The sequence below is a fragment of the Diabrotica virgifera genome, chromosome 1 (assembly GCF_917563875.1).
Source record: "Diabrotica virgifera virgifera chromosome 1, PGI_DIABVI_V3a".
NCBI classification, from domain to species: Eukaryota; Metazoa; Arthropoda; class Insecta; order Coleoptera; family Chrysomelidae; genus Diabrotica; species Diabrotica virgifera.
In genome coordinates, this window is record NC_065443.1 from 252,923,823 (window position 1) to 252,951,153 (window position 27,331).

The 27,331-nt window shown below is 35.5% G+C and overlaps 1 protein-coding gene across 1 annotated transcript in view; it reads left to right on the forward strand.

Moving 5' to 3' along the window:
• LOC126893317 (sodium-dependent serotonin transporter) overlaps window positions 1-25,803 on the forward strand; it is a 170,028-nt gene extending 144,225 nt beyond the window's left edge. The window contains exons 7-10 of the mRNA XM_050663362.1: window positions 349-593; window positions 2,380-2,580; window positions 2,639-2,806; window positions 25,726-25,803. Coding sequence (XP_050519319.1) covers window positions 349-593; window positions 2,380-2,580; window positions 2,639-2,806; window positions 25,726-25,803 — 692 coding nt within the window. The remainder of the gene's footprint in view (window positions 1-348; window positions 594-2,379; window positions 2,581-2,638; window positions 2,807-25,725) is intronic.
• Window positions 25,804-27,331: the final 1,528 nt, after the last annotated feature.

The following is a 27,331-nucleotide window of genomic DNA, read 5'->3' on the forward strand; positions in this document are numbered from 1 at the left end:
TCCTGATTTGACCCCCTCCGATTAGTATGAATTCCTATATCTGATGATAAAGAGATGGTTCGTAAATAAAAAATTAAGCTCGAACGAAGGGATAAATGAAGAAACAAACAGCTATTTTGAAGAGCTTCCAGAATCGTATTATTCGCACGGCATAAAAAAGTTGGAAAATCGTTATAATCGTTATGTTGGGGTAAAAGGAGAATTTTCAGGAAAGAGAATAGTTTTCAGGAAAAATATGTTTTTAATTTCAAAGGAGGTTACTTATCAGACAATCTATACATTAAAACATTAACATCAATATTCAGAAAATGTTGAATGGTGAAAACGACTAATTATTCTATTTTTCAGGTCCCGGTCTAGTCTTCATAGTTTACCCAGAAGCGATAGCCACCATGAGTGGCTCAGTATTCTGGTCGATTATATTTTTTCTTATGTTGATCACCCTCGGTCTTGACAGCACTTTTGGCGGCCTGGAAGCCATGATCACGGCACTATGTGACGAGTATCCGAAAGTGCTCGGCAGACATCGAGAGACCTTCGTTGCCATTCTGCTGTTTTGTATCTACATTTGTGCCTTGCCCACAACTACTTATGTGAGTATGGTTGGTACAGTATAAATCCCAATGTACGTCAGAGATCTAAGTTAACATTGTTGCCAAAATTACAAAAAATTCCTGAATTCAATTTAAATCTTTATCACGTAATTATTGTACAAAATTATACAAAAAGACAAATTTATATTTAATGTAAATAAATAAAAAGAATAAAAATAGAAAGCAAAAATCAAATAATATTCTTAGGTTAAAAACAATTTGAGCCGCTTGTGTGATATAAAGAAGTAATATAGAATAAAAAAAACATTTTTTCCATTATTTATTTGCTTTGAAATGTTTTGTTAAAACTAGATTTTTAAACGTTAATCAATATTTTTCTTCAGCTTTATTTAAGTTACAGTTTTCTGATCAATACATTACAATTATGCATAATATGATGGTTTTATATACTTTGTGAACAATGTAAAAAAACTGTGATGCTTAAAAGATACACACTGCATAGTAGGTAAGTACAGGGTTATTTTGACCCCCCCCCTGTCAACTGCTTTATTTATAGAATTAGAAAAAAATGTAAAATACAAAAGTTATTCGATTTTTAAATTATGATTTTTTGGCATATACATCATACTAGTGACGTCATCCATTTGGGCGTGATGACGTAATCGACTATTTTTTTAAATGAGAATATGGGTCGTGTGCTAGCTCATTTGAAAGGTTCTTCAATTCCCTATTCAGTAATATAAACATTAATATGACTGTTTATACAGGGTGTCCAAAAAAAAATTTTAATTAAAATAATTGACACAAAAAGAAGAATGTATGCAATTTATTTAATTCAAAATACATTCTACTGCTGTCAGAAAACAGCAATTAATGTTTATTGAACACATAAGTATTACTTTTCACTTAAATTCAATGTTCAAGCTGCCACCCATCTGCCACTTGGCAGTTTGAACATTGAATTTAGGCAAAAAGCAATGTTTATTTGTGCAATAAACTTTTATTTCTGTTTTCAAACAGCAGTAGAAGATATTTTGAATTAAATAAATTACATACAGTCTTCTTTTTGTGTCAATTAATTTAATCTAAAAAAAATTTTTCTTGGATACCCTGTATAAATAATTATCTTAATGTTTATATTATTGAATAGAGAATTGAATAACCTTTCAAATGAGCTAGTAGACGACCCCTATTCTCATTTAAAAAAATTGGCCATTGCGCCATCACGCCCAGATGGATGACGTCATTAGTATGATATATATTATGTCAAAAAATTGTAATTTAAAAATCAAATAACTTTTCTATTTCACATTTCTTTCTAATTCTGTAAATAAAGCAGTATACAGGGGGTCAAAATATAGTGAATAACCCTGTACATGCTTCTGTTTCCAGATTTTAGTCTTTCTTTAATTTTTTTCATCCACTTCATTATTACTTTAGAAAAACTTTTTCTGTCAAAAGTGACCTTCCTTCGATCGCAGTTATTGAGTGTAATCCGGACAAGTCTGCTTCATAAAAACGCTTTATAATCTACTTATACAAATTAAATGAAACAAGCTATGGTGTATTTCTTTAAGTTTGCATTAATAGAAATCTTCAAATATTATTTCTACGCTTATGTAATAAAAAATGTCTAATGGCTGTAATTCCAGTGTACTTGAGTAAAAAATTCTAAGAAGGAACAGACCTACGACAAATATTTTGTGTTGGTATCATGTGACGTCACTTGCTATGATGCGGATTACGTGCATCGGGATTTATACGATACTAACTGTATATGTGAATAATTGAATGTTTTGGTAAAACCAAAAAATTTGTTGTTTAGGGTGGCGTATATTTAGTGAACATGCTAAACGTCTATGGACCTGGTTTAGCTATTTTGTTTGTGGTGTTCGTGGAAGCTGCTGGAGTTTGTTGGATATATGGAACCGACAACTTTGCTAGAGACATCGAAAAAATGATTGGGCATCGGCCTGGAATTTTCTGGAGGATATGCTGGAAGTATATTAGCCCTGTTTTTATATTGGTAAGAAAACAACTTTCGAATTTCGTCTACAAGTGATAATTATTTATTTTTCTTTTAGATTATTTTCATATTTTCCCTTCTAAGTCATGAAGAAATGTTAGGTACCGAGTACCACTATCCAGATTGGAGTCTACAAGTTGGATACATCCTAACAGCATCTTCCATCCTTTGTATACCTTGTTACATTATCTACAAATTTGCCATCACTCCAGGAAATCTCATACAGGTAACTTAAATATAAACATAAAAACACATTTTTATTATTCGAAGTCTACAAGGTTTGTTTTATGATGGTCTGCTGCTTTGATGATGGTCTTCAATTAGTGTTGTTTTGAATATTTAAGTTACTAAGGACGATTTAAAGGTTTATTGACAAACACATTGTAGCAAAAAGATGAGCATAATTATTAATGTATCAAAACAAAATGTATGACAATAAGTAAGACACGTGGTCAAGAAGATCCCTTGGAAAATGACGGTAACAGTTTAGAGAAAGTAGACTAATTTACCTACCCAGGCTCACAGGTGAAAGTAAATAACGATATAATAAGGCTTTTGAAATAATGAGAAAGAATATTAGCATCCAAGAGGATCCATATTATGGATATTAATAAAAAGCCTAAAATATATAAAATTCTGATGATTCCAGTTCTACAATGCGAGGTTAAAATATGGACAGTAAAAAAAAGAAGGACATGTAGAGATATTCGGACACTTAAATAAAATTATTACGATACTAGGTTATACAAATGATGCTAACTGGATAAAAAGGTGTAACTTTAAATTGTATTAAAATACTTACACACAGAATCTAACATTGTGCAATATACCAAACTAAGCCACCTAAGATGCCTATGCCACGAAATGAAGATGAAAGACGCGGCTCCAAAAAGAGTGACACTGTTGCGGCAGCAAGGTAACAGAAAAAAAAATTAGACGCAAAAAATTATGTCTAAATATGTTATCAAAGAAGAAATGCGTAACAAATTATAACAATATAACAACCTATCTAGTGGCAGCAATTTGTTTTGGCTACGACTAGCTGTAGTCTCTGTGGTATTGGTACGTTTTATCTTAAATGCAAATCTAAACAAACAGAAATGACAGGGACAAATAAAAGATGATTTTAACTAATGGTATTTATCATACGTTAAAAATGAATTTTAATATTAAGGGCATAGACGCAAAATGTCGCCTGTGAAAATGTTTAATGTGTTTTAAATGTATTCATTTTTTTTTCGAATCCTGAGAAAAGTAATAAATATTTTTGAAAATTTTAAATGCAGAACGTTTTACGTTATTACTGAAAGCCAAAAGTCCCTGAAAACTTCTATAATGTTTATTTTTATAAGTTACAGGGGTGAACATAAAAGAGAAAATTTAGTGTGATTTTTAATTGCAAATATTTCATTCAAAAGAAACTTTTTATTTATTTTAAGGGACTTTCGGCCCTCGGTAATAATGTTATCTTTCATTCTGCGTTTAAATTTTCAAAAATACTTATTAGTTTTCTCAGGATTCGAAAAAAATTAATACATTTTAAACACATTGAAAATATTGACAGGCACTTTTCCCCTTAATAAAAAAAATCCCGCCTAAAGCTGTACAAAATGTGAAAATAATAAAATTACAATGAAGTACAAAAACTTCTTATGTATAAAGGAATAATATAATGTAAATCTTCAAAACGTTTTAGATTCAGTCCGACCATCATCAGTTAAACATCTTGAAACTAGTTGAAACTAACCACATTTTTGTTTATAAAAACCTTTAAATTACATGATAATTGGAATAAAATATAAAATGATGATGACACGAGGTTGATGTTAAAGGATTCGCTTTAAGAACAGAAACAGTCAAGCGACTCTGCAGCGCTACTGAGTGGATCCACAAAGTGGCTTAAACATGGTGACTTTGTAGCCCCAATGATTCTGTAATGGAAACCACAGTGGCGAAGACCGGCGACAGTGGTCCAATATGGCGTCCATTACAAAATTATTGGCGCTACAAAATCGCCTGTATAAACCACTTTGTGGATCCACTCAGTAGAGCTGCAGGGTGGCTCGTCTGTTTCTGCTCTAAGGGAACATACATGTCCCTGCTCGAAAAATTTACGGTTCGTCCGATGAGTGATACCAGCCAACTTAGGACTGGTATAAGCTTGTTTAAACTAAGGTATACAACCAACCACTGGGATTTTCCGTTTTAATTTTGTGAAAATAATACTTACGGCAAAATGTATGGTTGGCTTCATTTAGTTGAATGTAATGTTGGCTTCATGCAGCTGACTGTTAACATTGAAAATGCAGTTGTAATTGAATGGTTGATGTAGGCTGACTATGTGGATGTAATGTGGTATAACTAGACCCAACCCAGACATCCAAAGTGAAAATTATCCCTCAACACCAAATTGTTCTATATGGTCCACATATTGTTTAGTCAAAAGTTACACCATTTTGAGCTTCGGGTTTGAGGGGGACGTAGGGGAGAAGTCGTTGAGTTTTAGTAGTTTTTTTAAATTTTCGTCAATATTTCTAAAACGATGGGGTTCAGCGTGAATGATGTTATATACAAAAATGTTCCACATTAAATTCTAAACAAAAAAGGTCCCATGCATAATCCTTCTAAGACTAATAGTTCCAAAGTTACGGAGGTAGTATAGTAGATATAATTGGTCCAAAAAAGGCCTAACCCAGTCATCCAAAATAAAAGTTTTCCTCCAACACCAAATTGTTCTATAATATGGTCCACATATTGTTCAGTAAAAAGTTACACCATTTTGAGCGTCGGGTTTTGGGGGAGGGGGAGGGGAGAAGTCGGCAAATTACTAGTTTTTACGTTTTTCGTCAATATTTCCAAACATAAGGAGTTTAGCGTGAACAATATTCTATACAAAAATGTTCTACATTAAATTTGAAACGAAAATGTTACTGTTGGAAAGATATTCATGCGACATTGTCCATTGAAAGTTCAGAGTAGGTTTCTTCGTACCAGAGATTTATATGGCCTAGGCCTGTAGAAACCTCTTGAAGGTGGTGAGATTAAAGTTCCTTCAAGGGCTTATTATATTTAGAAAACACAATCCTGTTAAAAAAATAGATTCCTCAGTAATAATATTATAATTTGTCCAAGAAATGTAAAAAATAGGAAAAACCTCTACTTTACACCCTCCGTAACTCCGGAACCGTTGATTTTAGAACAATTATGCATAGAACCTTTTTTGTTTCAAATTCAATGTAGAACATTTTTGTACAGAATATTGTTCACGCTAAACCGCTAAAGTTTACAAATATTGACGACAAACGTAAAAAACTACCAATTTACCGATTTCTCCCCTCCCCTTCCCACCAAACCTGACGCTCAATATGGTGTAACTTTTTACTGAACAATATGTGGACCATATAGAACAATTTGGTGTCGGAGGAAAATTTTTATTTTTGATGACGAGGTTAGGCCTTTTCTGGACCAATTATACTACACTTACCTATTATTATCTAGAATATTTTTGTATAGAACATTGTTCACGTTACCGCATAGTTTAAGAAATATTGACGAAAAACTTAAAAAACTACTAATTTACCGACTTCTCCCCCACCTCCCTCTTAAACCCGACGCTCAAAATGGTGTAACTTTTTACTGAACATTATCTGGACTATAATGTAGAACAATTTGATGTTGGAGGAAAACTTTCACTTTGGATGTCTGGGTTATGCATTTTTTTGGATCAATTTTATCATACTAATGTAAGCTGAAGTAGTTTCAAGTAGGTATTGGATTATTCATAGTAGCAACCAGATTACTGCCGCTTATTTCCTATGAGGTGCACCACGTGATTCGGAAAGTCTCACCCAAAAAGGGGGGCAAGAAAAATTGCAATTAAACGAAAAAACTAAGAGAAGAGACCTTATTTAAGCGACAGCATAAATTTCAAATATTTCTTTTCCATGAAATTTTACAAAATTACAAGTTTTTTAAAAATAAAATACATAAGAAAATAGCAGATGACAAAGATTGAATAAACATAATTGTCATTAAAATAAATAAATTAAATTAAACTGAAGGTTCTACATACATATTCAATTAATAAGGTTGAAAAGAAAAGTGGCTTGGAGGTTATGTATAAAAACAAGTAAAAAAGAATATTATAAGAATGATAAAAAAATATCAATTACAAATATGAAACGATATCAATATATACTCACCCCCCTAGACTATATTGAAGTATATAATAAAGTTTATGAACAGAAATTCCACTTTACATAGATGATAGATATTTAAAAAAATCCGATTTCTGCATTGCAGTAAAACTTGAATCACAGATCGAAGTTGCAAACTGACAAATATTTTCTATCGAATTGGAGTAGATTATAAACATTTTATATAATATTATAACTTTTTAACCAATTTCTTTTTTATTTGCAATTTTATGCATTTGTTAACTTTGTGTTTTGGCGCTCAACTCTTCTATCAACTAAATATTCTGTTTAGTATTTATTTTTTAATTACATATTTTTATTTATTTCATTTCTATTCATATTTACTCCACAAGGAAAAATATCCTGTAGCTGGCTGTATACCATTAATTACAAGTAAAATTTAATAAAAAATTTTGGTCTTGGTAAAAGGTATATTATTTTAAAAAGCCCTATAGGGCTACAAACATCGAACAAAACGTTTTCGCTCTAAAAAGAGCATCATCAGTGTTGCAAGAACATGGTGAGCCAACCAAAAATACGAAGGTCAAAGACTTTCAAAAATGGACTAAAAGTCACATCAAAATGCTAACATAGCAAATTCCAAAGGATGGATATAATTCCTAAGGATACGGCCCTAGGATAACATATGACTCCCACACGTGGTAAGTGGTTAGGTCATTATGTTACAAGAGGTGACAGGCAACATGTCACCTCTTGTAACATAATGACCTAATTTGTTACCTTTGACCCACTTACCACGTGTGGGAGTCATATGTTATCCTAGGACCGTATCCTTAGGAATTATATCCATCCTTTGGAATTTGCTATGTTAGCATTTTGATGTGACTTTTAGTCCATTTTTGAAAGGCTTTGACCTTCGTATTTTTTGGTTGGCTCACCATGTTCTTGCAACACTGATGATGCTCTTTTTAGAGCGAAAACGTTTTGTTCGATGTTTGTAGCCCTATAGGGCTTTTTAAAATAATATACCTTTTACCAAGACCAAAATTTTTTATTAAATTTTACTCATAGTTACTCTTTTATGTTTCATGACATATTATGTTCTGTGACGTAGATACGGGGTCTGAATACAGGGAACATAAAAGAGTAAATCGGAGTAGAAATGAAATAAATAAAAATGTGTAATTAAAAAATAAATATTAAACAGAATATTTAGTTGATAGAAGAGTTGAGCGCCGAAACACAAAGTTAACAAATGCATAAAATCAAAAGAAATTGGAATAAAAGAGTTATTTGAAGAAAGTAACAAACATATGACATTTGTCAGCAGCGTGCTCAGGGCCGTAACTACGATGTTGGGGGCCCCAGGGCAAACGTGTTCTGGGGGCCCCTACCGTGGGGTCTGGGGTTTATCTCCCAGCGGAATGGGGAGGTCCGGAAAAATTCTTGATATTTAACCTCTTGAAAACTCATTTTAATGCATTTCATGACTGAAGTTTCTTGTACCTATATATTGCTATTTTAGTTGACCAACACAAAAATTTTGAAATCGCCTTATTTTAAGTTAAATAATTTTGCAAGTACCATCTTATCTGTTTTATGTAAGTACATTGTTCGGCTACAATGTGGTTCCTTTCACGTACCAATATGTGGCCTGGGGTAAATTGGTTAAGACAATATAGCTGGGTTGGGGGGCCCATATTCCTGTTGCATTTTAATTTTGATTTCGCCAAAATGACTAATTTTCTCAGTAACAATTTATATCTTTACGAAAGGTCTCGGGGGCACCAGCTTAGCCCGGGCCTCCTCTTCCAATGGCATTTTAGGTTTTATTACGCCAAAATAACTAATTTCCTGGGTAATAATTTAAATTTTTATGTTATGGTCTCGGGGGCCTCAGCTTAGCCCCCTCAACTTTATGTTGAGGACTAGGGTGCATCTGTAAGGTCTTTTTAAAATTGTGTCATTTGAAACTATTTCATTGGGATCGGATTTAAAAATACATATTTTTATTTTCCTCGTTAAAATCAATGCACGGCCAACCAAACGGCCCCCGGGGCCCCTCATGGCCGGAGGCCCCGGGGCACTGCCCCGGTTGTCCCAATGGTAGTTACGGCCCTGAGCGTGCTGTTTGTGCTTGTTTTACAGCAGCGTTCTAAAGAGACAATCATGAAAGTTCTTGAGTAGGCAACTAGGACCGACAAGGAGCAAAGAGTTATATGTAGTAAGAAAAAATAAGATTTTTCCGTTGTATATCTTTAATTTAGAAGATGTAATAGTTAACGAACATGAAACAATCAAGATCTATGAGGAATATGTATATTTAAGAGCAACAAGAGTGGTCGCACCGAAAAAGAGATAGAGCAAAGGATCGCGAAAGGAAAAAGGGTGATTGGATGTCTAAACCCGATGCTATGGTCAAAATAACTATCTAGTCAAAGAAAACATCTCATCTTTACCTCCATCTTTAAAAGTATAGTGCTTTATGGATGCGAAACATGGCAACTTACTAAATCCCTGGGACGACGCCTACTTGCATTGGAAATGGACTTCTGGAGAAGATCGGCTAGAGAATCAAGGCTTGAAAGAATACAAAATGACCGAATCAGAAATATAATGGGAGTCAAGTCAACCATCATAGACGAAATTCAAAGGAGACAACTGATCTGGTACGGTCATGTAGAAAGAATGGACGACGACAGGCTCCCAAAACAAATTTTAAAATGGATGCTAAAGAAAAGAAGGAAGAGAGGAAGGCCAAATCAATCCTGGCTAGGCGGATTTCAGAAGGCAATGTCGGAAAGGAATCTTCACCCTGATGAATGGAACGACTGACAAAGCGGGAAACTGGGAACCGGAAGGCGAAGAATGCTATAAATAACAGGGATAATAATAATAAATATATAATTTAAGACAGAAAAAATCATTGCATAGGCTAATGCCAGGTATATCAAATTAAACGTCAAAATTACCAAATTAGACTAAGAGAAATTATTTCGTCTTTTCGGGGCAAAAACCTTTAGGGTATCTCTCGTATTTTATTAAGAAAACAAGGTAAATAATCCAGAATGAGACCTTCGTCCGAAGTAAGGAAGTATGTGGTAGTTTGTAGGGAATTTAGTTTCCGATTCAACGAAAATTCTGTTTGGATATCTTCTTTAAATAGATGGAAACTGTAACTATCTACTCGATCGAAAAATACGGATGAGTAAATCGTTATATAAATGATACGTAGAAAAGCATATACGAGAGATACACGATAATCACCAGGACATTTGCTTGTAAGAACAGATAATTCCTTCGTAAAAAGGAATAGATAAAAAATTATCCATATTGGAATCTTCAGAGAGTGAAACGTACGTAAGGGGATGGGGGTTGCCTCTGAAACAGAATGAAATATTAACTGTCTCTCGTTTTTTCTTAGTTTTGATCCTATTATGAGTACCATGTACCGGGTGTCCCAATAAGAATGGCTCTCGGCCATATCTCAGGAACTGTTTATAGTACAGCTTTGGGAAAAAAATATTTATAACAAAAGTTGCCTTGGGAAAACCCTGGAAATTATTTTCATAATTGTAAGTCTACCGCTAGGGGGCGTAATTAAATATCAAAAATTAAAAAATCAAAATTTTACAAAATTTGCCTAATGAAAGGGCACTGAAAATCCGATCATCGTATTGTTCATAAAATTCTGTGCATATTTGATTTCACAAGTTTAAGTCTACCTTTGCAAATAAGAGGTGGGGTGAGTGGAAACGTTGTTGTGAAAAAATTGCTGTAAGTCCGGTTCTTCTAAATCTATTTTTGCAGACTTGGTCTTGTTGAAAACAGCTCTTATTCGTCAATGTAAGAGTTATAATTTTGAAACAGCCTAATCAGTAATATGCCAGCTAGGAGGCGCTATTTAATTTTTTCTCAGAAGTCTAGTTTTCTTTGGAAAATATTAAATATAAGTATGCATTTTTAATCCTGTATTACAAAATTAGACCAAATTAGCAACAGGACAGCGAAAACCGCATGTCAATACCTTTTTTCTATCTCGATATATCAGAAACCTGTAAATTTTAAAAGTAACTGTTACTGTCACCGGTAAACGATGGCGACATAAAACAAGTAGTGTGCTATGGAAAAAACAAATTTTCACATTCAAACAGTTTCCAGATGTCAACAAAAAAAATAAAAGAACTACCTAGTGACGATCTAAATGTTCAAATTGTTGCCCATCATTTTCGATGCAAGAATTTACTGTTTCAAGAGTAGATTAAAGAATAGTATTAATTTCTTCTTTCTAAATGCTTTGAATGGGATTTCATATTCTCTGAATCATGTTTTCCCGAGTAGTGGGCCTAGTTGCAAAAACAAGGTCTTTATTTAACCCTTTCACTATCACTTCCCTTTAGAGTGATTAAAAAATTCTAATTTTTGGTATACAAAGTATTGTTGCACTATAGATTATTTTTTTACATAAAAAGAATTAACTACCCCCACCCTTCCAGTACAGGATGTCCATCCCAATGGACAAAATAAGTTCATGGAAGCAAAAAAAACCATTGAGTGTTAATTTTTTATTAGAAACTCTAATAAATCAGATTATTGTCAAAAGTAATATAAATATTAAAATTAACTTTGAATGAAATATTGACAAACAATTCCTTTCCTTTAAAATACATAAATGAACTTTGCATATTTGACAAAATATATGTGTTCTGCTCTTACACCCCTCATTTTTACATCTTGAGAATTTCTTTTTGTCATCATACTGTGGAAGATATGGTATATTTTGCAAAAATATGGTCTAATATATTGTCCAAAAAATGCGTTTGTCCATGCTAATGTACATACTTATTCAAATTACATCTGTGGACTTTGTATTATATAAAGCATTATAAATTATTATGAAACTCCAACGTTGAAACAGGTACTTACCAATAGCAGATCATAAAACTTCTAATTTTAATAGATTTACAAGAAAACGTAAAATATATGACATAACCTAAAATGCACCTGTTTGCACAACACGCCACTCACGTTTTAAAATGTTGCCTAACGTCTATTGTCGAACTTTATCGCATTTACTACCAACCTAAAAACGTTAAAAGAGGTTGTACTTTCTGATGTACAAATGTAGATTAGGAGGTAAATAATTATGAATTTCATATAAGGCAATACAATTCAATATACATGGTAATGTACAAAAATAGTGAAAGGGTTAATCCATCCCCATAAATAAACATCTAAAATAGTTAAATCTGATGATCTGGCTGGCCAAAAAAATAGGCTTCCACGTCCTATCCCTCTAAAGCGAATGTCCCATCTAAAGAATCCCTAACTAATCTTAAGAAATCCCTAAGAAATGCGCCGGACAACCATCGTGCTTGCAATCAAGGAAACCAATAATCATGTTGATCCAAATATTGAATGTGACAATGATTATGAATTAGTATCCGCCGATTCAAAAACTGATGATTCTGATAAACAGTAGATAGGTAAATACCGTTAAGTAATTTAGAACATATTTTTGATTAATTCAAAATAAAGGCTGTCAAAATTACTCATAATTTTATAATTTTCTTTGTTGATATTAACCACAATTTTTAATTTTCGTCTTTTTTTTATTTATGGCATACAGTGGCGTAGCTAGCGTGGGTGACACCCGGGGCGGTAATCGATGGTGTCACCCCAAATCCTAAAAATAAAGATTGTTAAAATCAACGAAAATCCGATAACCGTATGTTTTGAATAATGAAAAAATTAAGAATTATAGTTAACGAAACTGCAGTAAATAGTATATCATCATCATCATCGTCTAACCGCTATCGTCCACTGCTGAACATAGGCCTCTTTTAAGTTTCTCCATGTCTACCTATCTTGAGCTACCACTATCTAGTTCCCGGCAGTTATATATAACAGTTTATTTACTTTTTTGGTTTACACCATGTCAATGCGAAATAGTTCTAAAATGACATTTTCTATATTTATGTTTTGTGTTGCTTCATGTTCGATAGTTAATCATCATCATCCAGCCTCAAAAGTCCACTGCTGAACATAGGCCTCCTACCCTCGTTTCCAACCCCATCTATCCTGCGCCGCTCTGATCCAGTTTTTTTTTAGCTTTCTTAAGTCGTCAGTCCATCTTGTAGGCAGTCGACCGACGCTTCTCTTATCTTCTCTTGACCTCCATTCCAGTAACCTCTTCGTCCATCGCCCATCTGTCGTTCTGGCTATGTGTCCTGCCCATCTCCACTTCAACCTGGCTATCCTTTCGATGACGTCAGTCACCTTTGTTCTTCTCCTGATTTCTTCGTTTTTGATTTTGTCTCGCATTGATATTCCTAACAATCACCGCTCCATTCTCCTAACATTAACCGCTCCGTTCGATAGTTAATAAACCGAGGTTATTTAGCCTTGTTGACGTCATTGTTTCTCGCAAGTAATTCTTGATTGATTTTAGCTTCCCAAAACTTCTCTCACATGAAGCAACCGATGCAAAAATGGTCATAAACAATTTTAAGGCGACCAAGTTTGGGAGAGATTCCATAAAATCCCATTCCACAATGAATTTTAAAAAGTCTACAGCTAACCATTTAGATGCTGTAATATTGGCCGCTTGTAAAAGTCTTCTGAACCTTGGTATTTCTAGCAGGAGGTCTTCATCTGATACCTCTTCATGGTAAAAGTCACAAAATGTTGAAACAGCTAATTTCAACTGTTCACTGTTCGTGGAAAAGCAAAGTGTGTGTCTGCACAGCCTCGAACAATGAAGCCATATGAATGGACTGATCTGGTTTCGAGTTCAACATTGAATGTCAAAATATTTCAACATAATATTATCTTTTTGAAGTTAGGCTCGAAGTGTAAGTCCTATATAGGTAGCTAACTCACCATCCATTCGTTTTCTACGTCGAATTAGTTTTTAGGTGGAAATGTCGTCGTCCTCATATTTTGTCGTTGCAAAATCTATGTATTACTTTATTTTATAATATGATTACGTTTTTCTTTAATATAAAGACGAAGTGCCCCTATTTTGGTCGCTGATTGATCAATGCCTTTAATTATACAAAGCGGGCATAAGGTTATGTGCAGCATCTCTGGTGTATAAATTTTCTTGTTGATGAGAGAATTTGTAAATTGAAGGAACAACACTATAAAAATGTTCTGCCAATACTTTAACTGCAGCCATCATAGTGCGCAGTGACAGAACTCCAACGCGTTGTGGAAAGTCGCTTAACAGATGTTTTGCTGTGTTTAATAAGCATTTCCTAGCAGCTAATGGAAACACATAAAAAAACTTAAAAATTGCTTTTTTAGTTCTGGAAAATGTTACACAAGATGTGTTTTGTGCAAAAGAAAAAGAGTGCTGGCCACATAAATTAATTAAATGATCAATAGATCCAAGGAAAATGGCCTTTTTGATTATTGCTTTAATATAATAGCTTATATTCCTCCATGTACGCCGCTCATAACAGCTGCATTATCGTATCCCTGTGAAAGGTACCTCATAATATTTCTACACCATCAATTTCAAGCTTCTTGAGAATTTCGTTACTTAGATTAACTGCTTTTTTCCTTTTAAAGGAAAAAAAATCCAAGAAATGCTTCTTTAACCTCGACTTCTCTCTGTTTCGTCACAGTATAAAGAGGAACAGTAAAATTTCTTCTATGTAGGCACTTTGATCTCAAGAAGTACTACCGGCAGTTAACCTGTACGTTTCTACACGACCAGCAATGCGAGAGTGGTACTCTAGCGGTCTAGCGACTGGGAACCTTGCGCGGTCGCCATGCGCCTTTTTTACTTCTTACTTCTTTTTACGATTTTACTTCCAATTTTTCTCAGAGAAGTTCTAGTGTCCCTATTTATACTGTAGTTTCGTGTGTTCACAAAATAATATCGAACTTTAGATTGATACGTGAGTAAAGTCACAAATTAATGATTTATTCTTTTGTGATCGGGTCTCTCGGGTGTCACCCCTGAAGGGGTGACACCCGAGGCGGACCGCCCCACCCTAGCTACGCCACTGATGGCATATATCCCTTTTAAGCACCATGTTGGCTAACGTTATAGCGATGCGATCGACATAAACGCCAGAGGTAATTTTGGCATATTCACGAGTGTTGTATTTTGATTTGACATAATAATGAGCTCCATTTTTTACTTTTATCTACGACTGATACATAATATATGTATTATACTTGTGGTGTTTGCAATATAATGCCATATAATAATCCCTTAGGGATTAATAATGCGGGATTAATAGCTATTAATCCCTCTGGCACAACAATCACAAAATTCACCACGGAAACAAAATAATCAACCTCAAAAAGTGTCACTGTCAAACGAATAGTATATTTGACAGTTTGTGTTGAGATGGACGAAAATGAAGAATCTTTTAATTGTACACCACCAGAAATTGTAGAACTAGCTACAGCAACAGATTGCCAAATATTTAAACTTGCCAAATCCTCAAAGTTATACCGGCCATTGTTATCGCAGATCATCTGCCACTCTATATATTGATGGAGGAGGCGATTTAACTGGATTAAAGCGTCATGGGGGCTGGAAGTCAACACAGGTAGCTGAAGGATACATTGATCAGTCTATGAGAAACAAGGCAACTACAGCAGATACTATCGCTAAAGAGATAAACAGTAATGTACCATCTTCTTGTTCTACAGTAATCGAGATCCCAAATATTTGTATTAAAAACTCTACTAAAGTTAATGATGATTCTCAACCAATTCAGTTTATTAATTGTACTATTACTAATTTTAATGTTTTTAACAAATAAAGTTGTTCATTAAAAATCTTAAATTAATTAATTTGTCGTCGATAAAGTAGAGTATACTACTCGCAATAATGGCTCTCATTCCCTCGGAATGTTACTCCCTCGCCGCTAACGCGGCTCGGTTCGTAAATATTCCTCGGGAATAATAGCCATCATTATTGACTCGTGGTATAATCTACTATTAATTAATTTCAGACAGTATTTTAAGCCACATTAATGTTCAAATGATTAAAATTTGAAAAAAAAAACACCAATATTTTGAGCGACTGTGCAGATAAACAGAATTGTTAAAAATAAAATAATCAGTTTTTTGTGTTTCTTGAAAAATCAAGTTAATCATTTATGCTGTTTTGGCTAGGCAGCATCGATATACTTTAAATTATAGGCATAATATAATATATATTACATAAAATTCAATATAATCGAATGGAATCGAATTTAATCGAACCCAATATATTCGAATCTATAAGAAGTATTCAGTTTTGTCGCCACTCCGTCAGTGCCACGCTCTAATTTTTTTCCATAGCCCACTACTTGTTTCCACTTTGATTTCCTTAACTTCGTTTACCGATGACAGTAACAGTTATATTTAAAATTTACACGTTTCTTAAGATATCTCGAGATAGAAAAAGGTATCGACATGCTGTTTTCTCTATTCTGTTGCTAATTTGGTCTAGTTTTGTAATACAGGATTAAAAGTGCATACTTATGTTTAATATTTTCCAAAGAAATATAGATTCCTAAAAAAAATTAAATAACGCCTCCTAGCTTATATATTACTTATTAGACTGTTTCGAAATTATAACTTTTACATTGGCGATAAAGTGCCGTTTTCAACAAAACCAAGTTTCCCAAAATCGATTTATCAGAACCGGACTTACAGCCATTTTTTCATAACAAGGTTCCCACTCACCCCCACCTCTTATTTGCAAAAGTAGACTTAAACTTGTGAAATCAAATATGCACAGAATTTTATAATGAATATGATGATCTGATTTCCGATGCACTTTCATTAGGCTTTTGTAAAATTTTGATTTTTAAATTTTTGATATTCAATTACGCCCTCTAGCGGTGGACTTACAATTATGAAAATAATTTCCAGGCTTTTCCCGAAGCAACTTTTGTTATAAATATTTTTCCCAAAGCTTTAGCTTTTTTTTAGCCCATATTTTTTCCCTATAAACGGTTCCTGAGATATGGCCGACAGCCATTCTTATTGGGACACCCGGTACATGGAATCAATATTCGATGGAGTTTTAGCTAGATATATTGACGGGTTGTGAAATGCGATCTTAGATTTCTCCCAAGTCTACTTTTATCGATCGATTGCCTTGCAAATTTTAGACGACACGGATTTGGGTTGTCTTTGTGTTAAATAGATGTCGCTACAACGTCTAAAGCAAATTATTTTGTATAATTTTGCTTGCTAAGCCAGTTGGTTTTCGTATTGATTTAGAGCAGACCACAGGGCCTCTCTGAAGATCCCAATAGAGTAAAACGTACGTAAGAGGTTGGTGATTGTCTCTGAAAGAGAATGATATATTAACTGTCTTTCATTTTCTCTTAGTCTTACTCCTATAGGGCTTTTCATCGATTGTCATTTGTTTATATCTTCTGTCACCTTCTCTCATATGTTGTATAATCTTTGTATATTATTAATGTACAGTATTTCTCATGATCATCTTTCAGTGCGTCACAGTTTTTCGATTTCTTTCTAACGAATTAAATTGTATGTGACAGAAAAAAAGGCACGTCGGTGATTACATTTCGTCCGTGACATTTTTATAACATTTATTCTAGTTATTCTAGTTGTCGATAGATGGCGCCATAATAAAAAAAATAATTTTTTTTTAATTAGATACCTTATAATATTACAAATATAATCTCTATAATTTATAAGACTATACAAATCAAAGAAAATACCATTTTATAAATGCAAGAAACACATTTGATTTGTTTTTATTCCAAATTGAAAATAAAATGTGACAACTGTCAGATTTAACTAAAATGTCATGTTAGAATAAATGTCATAAATGTGTATTATCACGGACTTACCCTTTTTCCTATCATTTGTTACGCACTGAAAAATGATCATGAAACGGACAATACACGGATTATATGACATATGCCAGAAGCTAGAAACAAATGAATGTGAATGAAAAGCCCTATTATGTGTACACAGCCCCACGGGGGGATGCGATCTTGAATTTACTCCTAGCCTGCTTCATTTACCGTTCGTTTGTTTACCTTGCAACTTTTTGAAGACACGGATTTAGATTGTCACCAGAATATTGGTTCCAATGATAGAAGTTTTAGGGGAGTGCAATTAGAACGAAAACATGCATTATTTCGGAATAATTCAAACAAGCTTATATTTTTCTAAAACTTTTTTTGTTAGTTTATATACATGTTAAAGTAAAAAGTTCTACTCGCAGATTTGGCCGCTAATTGTTTATTAATTGTTTAAACAATAACAATTGTTTTGTATAAATAATTTAAAAATATCGTTGAATTCATCATTTTACTTTGATCAAATATATTTCTATTTTGTTTTTGGTTATGCTGAATCCGAATATGGCATTACAATTTGAAAATTCTTATACAGAAGCTCTTATACAGTATGTTTGCGTAGCTAGGAACTACATGGAAAACTTTTTTATTATCAATTTTACGAAAAAAATTTATTCTTCATAAAATACTCTGGATAGTCAAAAATCTAAAACTCAAAATTTTATCAATTTTATACGAGTTATGTCAAAAATATGAATTCCTTTAAAAAGTAAAGTAGCTTTTTATTCCAGAATATCAACAAATGCTATTATGAAAAGTTGTTTGAAATTAAAAACTGTGTTTTAATATACAATAACATTATCCTAATCGAAAAAAGAATTCAATTGTTTCTCAAATTACGGATACCCATCATGATTTTATTACAATTATTGTAACTATTTTATTATCAATTTTACGAAAAAAAATTATTCTTCATAAAATGCTCTACCTGGCCTAAAATCTATGATACAACCAACAGATATCAAATTTTTTCAGTTTTATACGAGGTATGTAAAAAATATGAATTTTTCTTAAGAGTCAAGTGCCTTTATTATTCACAATATTTTAATTAAAAGAATGTAGTTGTACACTGAAACATATTTTTTAATTCCAAACAACTTTTCTTTATAACAATTTTCGATATTGTGAAATATAAAGGTACTTTATTCTTGAGTGAAATTCATATTTTTTTACATACCTCGTATAAAATTAATAAAATTTTATATTTGATGGTTGCATCTTAGATAATATACGATGCAGAGTATTTTATAAGGAATACCTTTTTTTCGTAAGACTGATAATAAAAAAGTTATCAATAGGTTCCAAGTTACGCAGGCATACTGTATAAGAGCTAAAAAAAACTTTTTTTGTTGAATATTTATTATTGTTGAAGCTTATTATTAAATGCATTTTAGATAAGTTTTACAGAAAAAAGTTTTGTTCACTTTGTATAAACATTTTTTAGCTGGTAATTTTCGGTTTTTGTATTACATTTTTGTTATCTTTCTTAATTTTCTCAAAAAGAAATACTTTATTTCATTTCTAAAGTAAAATAATTTAGTGCATTTTAAAGACTACGTCTCGAGCTTTAAAAAATCACCTATAAAAGTGTAATAGCTCTGTTGAAAATTGCATTCTCGTCCCGGACGTCGAAGAGTAAGGTCACTGCTAGCACACCCCACTCTTACCGACGAACAGCGAGAAGCCTGAGAGCACCAAGTGCTGAAGAAGCGGCGCACGGTTAGCCCTAAGCTATTAGTTTGGAACCAGTGTGAAAAACCAACGACGCTTGGCCGTGTAAACCAAAAAGGTAGACGGATTACTGGGTTTCAGAGGAATACTCTGGCCCTGGGCTCGAGCGAGTTCGCTCGCCCCGAACTCTACCTAGTGTTCACACACGGTTACAAGAACAAGTGCGAGTAAGGGGGCCAAACTAACTGCGAAAAAGGCTTTCAACGAGGGACCCACCAGCAGCAGGGTAAACTGCACCCATCAGGTAATTATAGTCACTGTCTTACGCCGGAAAAGCACGGAGGGGTGGACAAGCCACCTTTATCCCTGGGGTTTACCCCCCAGAACACCTTGAGGCTGAGGTGCCCTCCGATCGCTAGACTTGCATCCTCACCCATTTGTAATGCCTTCTTCTGTAAGGTCAGTCAGCTCCACCCGGTCGCTTCGTCCTCGGACGACGACCGCGACAAGCGTTGCCACCACCACCACCACCACTACAGCCAACCAGTTCTCTTCCTTGCATCAGGAAGGCACTGTGCCCCCATCCAGAGGTTACAACCGGCTCACGGCGGAGCTAGACCTCGAGACGCTTAGCGCGGAGATGCAAATCGTCCGCAACAAGTATCGCGAGGCCTACCTTCGCATCGAGCAGGACGACGCCTCCAACCCCCTTCTGCAGCGATATGCTAACGATTTTCCGCCTCTAAGAACACCAGCACAGGCTGGTCCTCAGCGTCAGAGCGCTCGGAATATTCACGGTGCCATACCAAAAGTCCCAACCCAACCGTCAAAACAAGCACCCAAACAATCGAAACAACAATCATCTCAACAGCAACCCTCTTCTCAACAACAAGCAACCATCAGCACTGCAAACAATCCTGAACCCAACGATTTCGTCTTCCAAAGAAGACAAATAAGACAAATGTCTTACGCCAATGCCGCAGCCAATCCACGACCCAAAACCCAAGCCAGAAATCAAAACGTCATCAACGCCATAAACGATCCCACACTGTCCGAGTATCTCATCAAAGATCTCCCAAAAGATCTTTGTAACAAACGTACCTTCTTTCGGCAAATAAATGCCACCACTCTTTTGTCCAACAAAATTCATTCTTGCAAAGTTCTCTCACATGGAATCGCACATCTTCGACTTTTTAATCCTATAAATGCAGGGGATATCGAGAAAGCTATCCACACAGCAACTGGCCAAACCATGGTTACGGTCCATAGCCGTAGCAGAAATGCAAACACTTCCGCTAAAGAGCCCACCTACCTCCTCTGCATTACTGGAATCGACGTAGATTACTCCGAGCAGGAGGTCACCGACTTGCTCACAGAACAGCAATTCCCAGTCGAAAGGCTGTGGAGAGTCAAAGCTTATAAAACAGGCAAGGACTCCAAAGTGATCAAGGTGGTGACCAAATCCTTGGAGAAATTCACGTCAGCACTGAGCCGAGGCATAACTCTAGATGGTGAAATCTATAATGCCGAACTTCCTCATGGCTCCGACCCCACAATCCCCACTCCAAAATATTGCAGCAAATGCTGCATCAACGGACATTCCATCGACGAATGCCCACAAAAAGCATTCGTCTGCCCCCACTGCGGCGGCAACCACAAATCCAGCGCCTGCACCAAACAGCAGGAACCTAAATGCCCGAATTGCGGTGGTGACCACCCCGCATATTCCAACAAGTGTCCACAAAGACACACCATCCCCTCCGCCCAACACGAAATTCAGCCACTTACGATCGAAAGATCATTCCCCCCTTTCGAACTCCCTACAGAAACAAAGAACATCTTGTCTATTCAGACTGCTCTGTTGCTTAACTTGTTGCCCGAACTTCGTGAACATATCGCTGCAATCACGGCTAATCTGATTAGCCAAGTCTACGACCACTCGACAGTGGTCCACGGATACGGGAGCAATGTCACGGTGGCATTCCGCTCCAACCACTAAACACCCTCCCTTTATGGATTTCACCCTAGGCACAGTCAACTGTCAGGGTCTCTCCAAAAAGAGACCCCTCATCAAGAATATCCTGTCGAAGCATAACATCCAGATCCTCGCACTCACAGATACTCTGTCGAAAAACGATCCACACTTCGCAGGATATTCGATCATCCATCGAAGCCGCTGTCAGGTTTCACGTGGGAATGGTATTCTCGTGAAACACGGAATACCGCACAACATACACACATTCCCACAAAATTTTCGTCCACCTGATGTGGACTTCCTGGCAATTGACGTGCACATCCCCAACAACGAAACCCTCACGATAGTCTCTTACTACAAACACCCGGATCAACCACTCAACAGGCATTTGCTAGAGTACTTTTCGAGGCTCGGCAAGGCTGTGTTGATGGGCGATCTAAATTGTAGACACACACAGTTTGGTGATCATCGTCAAAACCCAGAAGGCATCCGCCTCACGGATTATCTACTAGACCTTCCTATTTCAAGAATCACCAACACTGAATTCACGTTTTTGAACGCCAATGGGGCTTCTATTGTCGACCACATCCTAGTTACTAGTAACATTCTGGATCGGTTCGGGGATAGATGTCACATAGGCGATTCGATAACGTCAGACCACTTACCTCTTCTTGTCGACACCGACATACTCATTCCAAAACAACCAAACCCTCCAAGATCTATAAGAGACTATCGTCACGCTAACTGGACTGAATTCCAAAACTTCATCACACAAAATCTCCCAATGTTAGGCGAACTCGATACTAACGATAGTATCGACACAAGTGCAACCGATATCGAGAACCTCATCACTGAGGCGATCACGCACGCAATTCCACTCAAACAAATAACTTATACATCACCGGCACTTCCACAATACATCATTGCCAAAATTCAACAAAAACGACGTCTTCTACGTCAATACAAGGCCAACAGAAACCCACTAATCAAAACAGAGTACAACCGGATCTGTGCCAGGATAAAGAGGTAGATATCTGTCCTAACGGCTCGCCGATGGGAAGATGCTACCTCAAAACTGGACTACAGAGACGGAGGTAAATTCTGGCAAAAATTCAAAGTCCTAACAAAACAAAAATTATCTCAACCATCTCATCTGTTGGTCAACAATCACATAGTCAATTCCCCAGAAGGGAAAGCCGAAGCATTCAGAAATTCGCTTCAAAACAATTTTCAAACGCCAGATAACCCGAACTTTGATCGCATATTTAAATTCAACACAGAATACATAGTAAATGTTACTCTCAACCACTACATTCCAGTCTATGATCCTATCATGGACCCCCTCACCGACAGGGAAACGGAGAGCTTTTGCCAAATCGGCAAAAACAGCGCTCCCGGACCTGATGGCATCAACCGAAGGTGCCTCAAAAAACTTCCAGAGAGTATCATTCCTCTTCTAACTAAAATATTCAATGCATGTCTCAAAAACAGCCACTTTCCTACTCCTTGGAAAGTGGCCAACACCATCATGCTTTTGAAAAAAGGCAAACCCCCAACCGACGTGGAATCCTATAGACCAATCTCACTAATCAATACTCTGGGTAAAGTCCTTGAGCTAATCTTAAAAGAGAGGCTCAATGACTTTCTCGAAAATCACAATATCATTCCAAAATTCCAATATGGATTCCAGTCAGGTAAATCTACAAAACATGCATTAATAGATTTCACTACCAAAGTTACTCAAACCATCAACGATGGTTCATTCGCCATAGCCACATTTCTGGATGTGCAGAAGGCTTTCGACCAGGTCTGGCACGACGGGCTTGTTCGGAAACTTCTGGACATCGGGCTACCATTGCAATTTACCAAAATTGTACACTCCTACCTCCACAACCGTACTGTCAGAGTGAAAATATGCGATCAAAAGTCCACCCCCTTCACTCCACAAGCTGGAGTTCCCCAGGGTTCAGTCCTAGCGCCGCTGTTGTACATCATCTACAACAGCGACATCACTAACCAAAATATCCCAGGTGCTCGGCTGTTTCTCTATGCAGACGACACGACTCTGCTCTCAACTACCTCTCGATACAACCCAAGACTCCTCTTCAGAAGAGCCCAGGCTCTGTTGGACGGCGTCGGCGAATGGTGTTGTAAGTGGAGAGTCACGCTCAACGCGAACAAAACAACAACAATTGTGTTTCGCGCCCCTTCTGTGTCAAATAGAATCATTCGCAATGAAGACGACCAATATCCTCTGAGTTTGTTGGGAGAAAGGCTTGTTGTTAGCCCGACTGTGAACTACTTGGGAGTACTGTTTACCAGGACTCTCAACTGGGACGCAGATCTAAAGGCAACTTTAGATAGGGTAAGGAACAGGGCCAGACTTCTCAACGCTCTCTCGGGAAAAATTGGCAAGACACACAAGAAGACTCTCATTCACACTTACAAGACCTTTATTCGACCCGTCATGGAGTACAAATCATGTATCTACTCTCTTTACTCAAGACAAAAACAAGAGAGGTTGTTGAGGACAGAGCGCAGAGTCTTGCGTAGATGTAACTATGAGCACTGGCGATATCCCTCAAACGAAATCCATAACATCTCGAACATCCCCAAAATCACCGAGAGAATAAACTCTCTGAACAGGAACTTCACAATCAAAGTAATCAACGGCCCCCCTTCCGACACACAAGAATCTCTCAAATGTTCCTGTTCATCTTCCGGCCACGTACTCTACCAAAAGCCCAAACGCAAAAAGATTCACGTACCGTCCGCTCTAATGCAAACATGCATTGACGAACTCCCGGTAGAGTACGAAAACATCCTTGAGGCTATCCCGTTAGCCTACCGTACCCACCTCTAACATTTCCTCTTCCTTACCCCGAACAGGGAGAAGTTGGTTTTTTGCGGTTTCCCAACTTCATTGCACAATTATACCTGTTCGTCCCAAGAAAATAGCCGCAACTATTTTCTCCACTCGAACGCTCACTGTCCACGCTGCGCTCAAAGCCACCTCCTGACCGCCGACGAGGGACGCAGGTTCGCCTGTCGTTGTACAATGGTTTCTAGGGAGACTGGTCGAGAGCAAAGCACGGACAGTACACGTAAATGTCTATGGAACCAACAACAATCCATCAAACTTTCTTCTCTGTTGACTTCTTAGCCTTCTGGACACCACCGTCCGGCATAACCAAGGATCCAAGAACACCAGGACACGGCGCTTGCCCCAGTGTGTTTTTCGGACTGTTTGCTTTTGCTGCCAACACCAAACATTCACCACAAACCCTGAAGAGGACAAAATCCTAAACGGGGAAGCACATTGTACGCATTTCTTCTGATCATTATCCAGACAAGCAAATCAAACAATGTAGTAGTAGTTGAAAATTGCGTAATACCGTCTTAAATTGGTGTAATTCTGTAAAACTAAGGAGTTTACAAAAATTACATTTTTTGAGACGTCGTATCATTTGAATTAAATTTTTGAGATTTTTTTGAATGATACATCGTTTAGTAAGATAATTTAAAGGTAAGTTGTGTAAAATTGAGAGTTTTATAAGAAAAATTGTATTAATCAAGTATATTCAAATGGGAAATAAGCCACAATTTTACCTAAAAATGATTTTATTAACGTTTCGACGCCCAAGTCGGGTGTCGTTGTCAAAATACAAAATAATACCCGACTTGGGCGTCGAAACGTTAATAAAATCATTTTTAGGTAAAATTGTGGCTTATTTCCCATTTGAATATACTTGATTATAAAAATGCCACAAGAAAATAGCTTCAGAACAACATTAAAAATTGTATTAGTTACACATTTTTAAATCATTTTTAAACAAAATTCATGTAAGTCTCACTTTCAGACCACACCGTATTTATGCTCATACATTTTGTTTCTTTTTATTATAACTCTAAGATAGCTTAATTATTATTTTTTCATGTTAAATTTGTAAAATTTTATTTGATCGATTAGTTCAAGAATTACATTAAAAAACTCAACCGTGCACTTCGCCGTAGGCTCGTTTACAGTGCGCCAATGTTTGTGAGAAGGGTGACTTTAACGTTATAAATAAAAAATTATAGAAGCTACAGATTTAATTTTGGAAAAATCTTTATATAAGATTTTTTTGTAAAATTTTTTGAATTTTTCACTCTCTAAGTCAGTTTTTTTCAAAAATTTATATTTTCGGAGTTATTTAAAGAACATCTATTTTCGCAGTTCATTTGTTTAATAAAAAATGAAGCAAACACTTCTCGAGTAGAACTTACTTATGTTGTTTATTAAACATTTCTTAAAGAACTTACAAAAAGTTCTATCTTGTTTGATTTTTTCCGAAGTGAAAATCTATATTCACTCCCCTATTTTTACATTTTCTGATCTAAGACTTCTGCTCGTCTAATAAGTTTTCTTTACTTACATAATTTCTCTCCATTTCTACTCTCTAGATGTAGGGCTTTCTCTATAAGATAATGACAAAATTTTCTCTTGTAGAGGTGGAAAATGATCTGGCAAGCAGAACACTCGTCTGAGAATAGCACGCTGACCTACTGCGGTGGCACTGAGGTGTGACCTGACGAAATATCCAATTCATATACAATCGAATGGTTAGTATAAGCCTAGAGTCATATATGTAGATACATTGTTTTGTAGACAGTTGTGTTTAACAAAAAGGGACAAGATGATTTCGTTATTACTTATTACTGTACTTTATCTTTTAATCCGATTCGTAATAATTCATATCTTTAGCATATTAGCACATGACCCAGGCCCTGTATTTTCCCCTCTTTGATCGTGCTTTGATAGTTCTTTTTATTTACTCATACGCCGAAGTACCTCGTACTTAGTGTTAGTACATTTTGTATACATGGAATTCTCAGCACTAGGGATGGGAAAAACCTACCGGTTATAACCTAAAACCGGTTTTTTAGTTCGCAATAACCAGTTTTACCGGTTGTGCTTTTGTCCCGGTTTTAGCCGATGTTTCTTTTTAAGGTAATAACCGGTGAAAAACCGAATAAAAATTACCTCCAAAAAGTAATGAATTCGGAAAAAAATATTGTTTGCTTAAATTTATCAATAATTGTATTGATTTGTTTAATGTTTATATTCGTTAATGACTCTCACACTCACTGAAATATGTTTAAGAAATGTGATTAGCGGAATTGGCTATTTTGATGAACTTGAGAATAAGCACAGCACGTCTTGTTTGCTGTATTGGGGAATTCGATTAAAAACACATATTAGGTACTTAGTTCAATCAGCTGTTCAGTCATAGTTGTATTATATTGAATGCTATACCTACAAAAATGAGTCTGTGGAATCACTTAAAAAAATGAAAGAATAAAATAGTTTTGTTTACCTATCTTGTGTAATAAGTGATTTTTTTTCGGAAATGCAACAAATTTTCAAAAATATTTAGGACAATAATACATCCAATTGAGAATTTAAACAATGATTCATTATTTGTTTTTACTATTTTTGATGTTACATTTTTATTTTTATAATTACGTTTATAGTCTTACGTCTATAGACTTAATATATTACGTTTATAGTCTTATCAATATGTTTCTAATTCCACTACTTTTATTTTGACTATTCTACTATTATTTTGACCCGAAATTTTCATTGCGTTAGTTTATTATAAAGGGTGTAACAAAAAAGTAGGTCATAAATTAAATCACCTATTTTGGGAGCAAAAATAGATCGAATGAACCTAACTTACCTTAGTGCAAATGTCCACTTAAAAAAGTTACAGCTCTTTGAAGTTACCAAATGAAAATTGATTTTTTCCAATAGATATATGATTTTATGCAACTGTGAAATTTTATGTTGAAAATAAGCATGTCACAGCATATCACAAACTAAAGGGCAATGTAAATTTAACGTTGTAACCTATTGGGTATTGAATATTGTTTCAAAAAACCGAAAACAGATTTTTGGAATAACCGGTTTTTTTTGACCGGTTATAACCGCCAGGTTAACCCGTAAGTTAAAAAACCTGTATAACCGAAAACCGGTGTTTTACCAACAACCGCCATCCCTACTCAGCACCCGTCTGTATATGTACATGTTAAAGGCATCTATTATTTTTTCTGTT